This window comes from Olea europaea, unplaced genomic scaffold (genome assembly GCF_002742605.1).
Source record: "Olea europaea var. sylvestris unplaced genomic scaffold, O_europaea_v1 scaffold1733, whole genome shotgun sequence".
Classification (NCBI taxonomy): Eukaryota; Viridiplantae; Streptophyta; class Magnoliopsida; order Lamiales; family Oleaceae; genus Olea; species Olea europaea.
This window is the reverse complement of record NW_019235038.1, coordinates 125522-131962: the sequence shown is the minus strand read 5'-3', so window position 1 is coordinate 131962 and position 6441 is coordinate 125522. Positions and strand designations below refer to the sequence as shown.

General features: G+C 37.5%; 1 protein-coding gene across 1 annotated transcript; it reads right to left on the bottom strand.

The window, feature by feature from the left end:
* Positions 1 to 1146: 1146 nt before the first annotated feature.
* Positions 1147 to 3671, bottom strand: LOC111377852 (zinc finger MYM-type protein 1-like). The gene is made up of 3 exons (XM_023000986.1): positions 2958 to 3671; positions 1543 to 2868; positions 1147 to 1215 (listed from the first exon to the last, which is right to left on the bottom strand). The coding sequence occupies exons 1-3, from the start codon at positions 3669 to 3671 to the stop codon at positions 1147 to 1149; spliced, it is 2109 nt and encodes a 702-aa protein (XP_022856754.1).
* Positions 3672 to 6441: the final 2770 nt, after the last annotated feature.

The following is a 6441-nucleotide window of genomic DNA, read 5'->3' as shown; positions in this document are numbered from 1 at the left end:
GTTTGGGGTTGGAACCATACTCGGGTGAGTTTAATAAGATTGAGATTGGTGAAACTGAGCCCGAAAAATCCACCATCGGAAGTTGATTCTTCAACACCATGCATAGCTGAGGAATATTTAATTTGAGATGTCAGGGTTATGATGGAGCTAGCAATATGCGCATAGAGTATAATGGTCTCAAATCACTTATTTTGAAAGAAAACCCAAGTGCTTACTACGTTCATTGCTTTGCTCATCAACTTCAACTTGCTCCTGTAGCTATGACATAAAAACATCCGAAGAATGAAACTTTTTTTGGGTACACAAATTGGTCAATGTTGTAGGAGAATCGGCTAAATGGTGTAATCTTATTCAAGAGAAACAAAGATTGAAAAATTCTTGAATGACTTGGTGTTGGTGAAATATTAAGCGAATAGGATCTCAATCAAGAAGCTACTCTTAAGCTGGTGATACACATTGGGGCTCTCACTATAGCTGTTTAAGTAACTTGATTGTCATGTTTTCAACTATAGTTGATGTTACTGAGATGAATGCTTCTGACACTATATAAGAGAGATGCATGTATTTTGTAGGAGTAAAATTTGAATTTATATTTAATATTGTAGGAGTAAAATTTGAATTTATATTTAATCTACAGGTCATGAAAATGATCTTAGTGATTTCAAATGAATTGTCAACAGCATTATAAAGAAAAGATCAAGATATTATCAGGGCCATGAGATTAATTCAATTATGTGCAACATGGCTCTAAACCACGAGGGATGATGGATGGGATTCTATTTAGGAATGGTTTGTTCAATGTTCCCGATATAGATGATATGTTCATAGCTTTATATTAGATCGTCCACGGCATGACACGATAGCAAATTTGTATCATTTTCGCGTGAAAATGTTTTATGCTATTATTTTTATGCAACTTGAGCTAAATTATCGTTTTTCTCAGGTCAACGTGACTTATTCCTTCGTGTTGTGTGTTTGTATCAAAATAATTCATTTGTTTCTTTTGACAAGAACCTAAATTTATTTATATATTAATTTATTTAATTATGATTATATGAGTTTTGATTCAACTATTTATTCCCACCATTATTCATGAAATAGTGAATTAAAACTGAGATCTAAACCCAACTCATGGAGAGTGTTATTTCAATCCCGTTGACTACAGGGATTAGCACCCTGGACTAATATTAAGGTATTAACTGCACTGAATGCTGTCTAGTAACAATGTATAACCAGTGGCGAATCCAGGATTCAAGTTCAGCTAGGGCGGTTTGACCGTTGACCGACGATCGTTGACTGTCAACAATCGTAATTGTTCGATCGTTTATTAAAATTTGGTTACATAATATTAAAAGTTATTCAATATATATGTAAATGAACTAAAACGTCAAAATCGTATACATATGAAAATATACTTCGATACAACCCAAAATAGTAAAAAAAAAAAAAATACGATACAACCTTACTCAGTTACTCTGTAACTGTAAACTTAGACAACTGTATTCTACGGGGTCTCATAATTTGAAAACATTGCAATATTGCCTCATTCTCAATTTGTTTAAAAACAGCTTTCTCCACGTAAACCACCAAATTGTCATTCAACCAGATATCACCCATTTTGTTGCGCAAATCACTCTTGATTAGATTTATAGCAAAAAATACCCTTTCAACACTTGCAGTTGCCACAGGTAATATCAAAGCCAAGGTGAGCAGCCTATAAACCAATGGAAAATAACAAGAACTTCTAGTTTCAATCAACTTCTGAGCTACACAGGATATACTATTGAGATTAAAGAAAGCTTCGTCCATTCTCACAAGCAAAAGAAACTTATCAAGTTGAGGTCTAAGTAATAAAAGTTCTTCACTATTGAAGTCCAAAGGATAGAACTGAGCAAAACGTAGCAATTTATCCTTATCAAAAGCTGCAAATGAATCTCTTGGACTTAAACATGAAATGCAAGTAAAGAGCTCAGTAGTTGTTTCTGGAAATCGATCATTCAACTCTTGCAAGATTGAGTCTATCACATGACAATACAAATCAACATAAAAGCGATGAAAATAAGTCACCTGTTGAGCTACACGCCTAGGTCGACCTTTCACCACTACAATATCCTCCATATTAGGCACTAAAATATGTCTATCAACACAAAACTCAATCACCCTACTGAATAAAGTATCCCAACCATTCTCTCTCAAGTTTTGCAATGCACACTTATACAAATTCAATAACCTCATAGCATTCTGAATATCCTGATCCTTTTTCTGTAAGGCTTGTGAAAGGTGGTCTGTAATTGCAAGAATTTCAAACATAAAGTGAAGACTGAACACAAACTCAAAATCTTGCATATTGTTCATCTGTCTTAAGGCCGAAGATTTTTTATCTGAATGTACGGCATCTTCTGATATATTCTCAAGAACATCTACAATAGCATTAAACATATTAATGAAACAAGTAACTGTCAATAAATGTGAGCCCCATCTAGTATCACCTGGGCGTGCCAAACTCATTTCTTGAAACTGACCACTTCCACCAGTAAGTTCCCCAGCATTAAGTTTCTCCAGAATATTAGCTTGATAACTTGTTCGAAGAGCATCTACACGCTTACATGATGTACCAACCAAATTCACAATAATAGCAAGTACGTCCAAAAAATCACCAACCATACAATTCCTACGTGCCACAGATACAATTGCTAACTGAAGCTGGTGAGCGAAGCAATGAACATACATAGCATGCGGGTTCCCTCTAAGAATTAAAGCTTTCAACCCATTGAACTCACCTGACATATTACTTGCTCCATCATAGCCTTGACCTCTCAGACTAGATATACTCAACCCATGTGTAGAAAATATTGCATCAATGGCATCCTTCAGTGATTGGGCACAAGTATCAGTGACATGGGATATACCCAAAAAACGCTCCTTCACTCGCCCACTTTTATCAACAAACCTTAAACAACTGCCATTTGTTCTTTCATAGAATTATCGCGAGCCTCATCAACTAAAATTGAAAACAAAGAATCACCAATCTCATTGATAATAGCCCTTGTCGTCTCTACAGCACAACAATTAATCAAATCCTTTTGGATGCTTGGTGAAGTCATTTGGTCATTTCCAGGAGTATTACTAAATAATACTTCTTTAATTTCCTTACAACGAGCTGCATACCAGTTCAATAACTGAATCAGATTTCCTCTATTAAGAGACTCTTCCGATTCATCATGACCACGAAATGACAATCCTTGCATCAAGAGGAGTCTAGTACAATCTAGCACCGCAGTCAACCTGGTCCTATAACTTTGTTGTTGACTACTACTTTGGCTAGAAATAACGTAAGAGATACTTTGCTTTTGATTCATCAAGTTGGTACACTTTGCAAAAGCTTGATTATGAGAACTATCAAAGAGACCGACATGATCTTTCAATGTCTTTTTGTGCTTCCAATCCCTAAAGCCGGTCTTAGTAAATATATGTCCATCCCCTTGACTCCCTCTATCAGGTTTGAACAAGTAGCAATGCAAACAATACGCCGCATCCTTTTCTATACTGTATTCCAACCAATGAAATTCGGAGAACCATTCTTTCCGAAAACATCTATTATCATTCCCCATCGGTCTTCTTGGGAAATCATGTTCATATGGTTGACAAGGACCCTTCTCCAAGTATGTCATCCTAACAACATCTCTAATATTAGGATCATATGATTCAATAGGGGCCGTTTCCCTGGATCAGATACAAGATCATCCACATTGAATTGAGCCCGAGACTTCTTTGTGTTATTCAATAACTCTTGTGCTCGACTAGAATCAGTGGCGGGACTAGACCCACAACTAGAAGTAGAAGAATTGGGTATGGACTTTCGTTTTGGTTGAAAAAATCGTTCCATAATCTGCAAAATGTCATCCTAAACGTAAATTCCCAAATCAATAATCATTCCTAATATCATATTCCCTCATCAAATCATAAATTACTCATCATAAATCACAATTCGCAAATACAATTTCGTAAACATAAATTCAAATAAATTACTCATCATCAAACACGGGGATTGAACCTAATGTCAACAAGTTTCCTACTGGAAGTCTTGAACCAGACCATACATTTAATTTCATGTTTTTGTTCCATTTATAGCATTATGGAGAAATTCTTTATGTTTGACTAATACATTATTTATCGCAAAGATCCAATTCCATTAAATTGTTGTCAAATTCTTTATGAGAAGGTAATTCTAATTTTGAGTGTCATTTTTGTTTTCAAATTCTTTATAAAATTCTTTATTCCCGTCTTCAAACTCTCACTTTTCCATTCAAGAATTCCATTTATCACTTCACAGTTCACAAATCATAGATTCACATATTCTTCACAAATTCACATATCACAAATCACAGACTCACAAATTCTTCACAAAATCACAAATCACAATACTTCACAATTCTTCACAAATTCACAGACTCACAGTTCACAAATTAAATGCAGATATCTAGATGACAATACTACTGCTCCAATCTTGACTATGCAAGAAAACAAAACTATGGTCTATGGATAAACAAATCCACGATGACTGAAGGTGAATTTTGAAAATGTTCGTTTTCAGACCACTCGTTGTGACTATCACAGATTCACAAAATCACAAATTCTTCACAAATTCACAATTCACAATTCACAATTCACAATTCCAATTTCTAAGTTTCCAACCCCTGAACGGCTGAACCAGTGAACCCCATCGCCTCTCACAGATCACAGTCTCACCCTCACTGTCTCGCTCTTGCAGACGCACAGTCGGCACAGGCACAGTCGCACACTCGACTCGCACTCGCACACTCGCACAGTCGCACAGAGCCACAGACGGCAGTCACGGCACAGGCATCATCAACAATTCAACATTCATGATTCAATTCAACAGTTCAACACCAAAAGGTCCAAAACCCAAAAACAAAAAAATAATAAGAGTGAAAGAAGGAATCATCACTCACCTCTCACCGGTAATTTTGGGGGAAATTCGAAATTCTTGGTCTTGGAGCTGCGCGCCTGCCGCCTGCGCCTGCTATGCTGCCTGACCAGCTGACCTGCCTCTCGTCTAGTCGTCTTCTGCAGTTCTGCTAGCTTGGAAAGTTGGAGTCTGGACTCTGGAGACGGGGAGTTGGGGGTTGGGGCTGGCCGGCTGGGAGGGTCAATTGAAATGAAAAGGGCAAATAAATGGGTTATGGGACATGGGTACCGGGTACGGGTTGCCGGGTTGGCTAAATTCATTTGGGTTGGGCTGCAGCTTGGGCTAAATAAATTAAACAACAATAGTCAATAGCCCAAATAAATTAAACAACAATAGTCAATAGCCCAAAACTTAATATACTTTAGCCCAAACAGCCAAACGGCCCAAACCCAACCAAAAAAATTAAAACCCGACTGTTGTGGCTTCGTCTTCCCCTTCACTGCCTTCACTTCAGGCTTCAGTTCTCCTCCAGGCTCCACCAATGGCGCAACTGAAATACTTACCCGGCGGTCCCGGCGGCTTTGTAGATTCCGGCGGAGCCAGCACCCGCGGCCGCGCCCCCTCACCGGGTGCTGGCTCCGCGCCTGTGTATAACCGTTCTATTATTGTGAAAATAAGACATGCACATTGTTGATGGAGTGCTGGAAATTCGTTGAACTACACAGTGTTCAGTTTTTTTATCATAACTTTCTCTAGAAAATTCCTATTCATGCATGGTTGGTGGCATTGGAAACCAGATTCGTTTAACTTTCCAATAAGTTATTATTTATGATCAGATTCGAAGAAAATCGGGAGTTGTGAAGGCTTGAAGTGACACCTTGGGACAGGGGATTACATTTGGGAGTTTCTAGTTTTTAGTTTCAGCATTTATTTTTCCATTCTTGTATTTAGATGCATTATGATGAGAAGTGTTAGACAAACTTTTGTCAAATGACCTCCTGGACTATGATGTTAACCGGGTTTAATTTTTCAATTGGCATTGACCTGATGACTGAATGGTATATAAACGCCTAAATTAAAATGACTCAAGCCAAAATATTAATTGGGCAATTTGAAGCGACCAAATTAAGTTGTGTTGCTCATGACCCGATTCTTCTCCTACTTGGATGGCTAGTATCTTGTAGACCCATTTGAGATCAATTGGGCCCATGACGCATTATTGTGATCGAATGGACTTACCTTAGTTTGTCCAATTGATACCCTTATATTCATGGCTCTCTTTTGCCTCCATAGACTGTGCGATCTGGGCGATTCTATGGCTCTTCCGCTACCATTTTCTATTTCATCCTTCACATAGCCTTTGTGGCCTCCTTCTTTGTGATTTATGTTAACGGAATGAAGTGACGTCCAAGTTGGTATCTTACCATACATAAGTTCCTCCAGTATTGTCACCTAAATAAGAAATGCTCTTACCTTGTATAGAATTCTGTAGGAAATATATATATATATAT

Bases quoted from the DNA above. Each gene is read 5' to 3' on its own strand.
- LOC111377852 (XM_023000986.1), bottom strand. From the start codon at position 3,671: ATGACATACTTGGAGAAGGGTCCTTGTCAACCATATGAACATGATTTC. The intron at 2,869-2,957 runs GTTTAAGGTTTG...CAATCACTGAAG, and splicing joins TGAAAGAACAAATGGCAGTT to GATGCCATTGATGCAATATT. The intron at 1,216-1,542 runs GCAATATTGCAA...CATTGTTACTAG, and splicing joins TTAAACAAATTGAGAATGAG to ACAGCATTCAGTGCAGTTAA.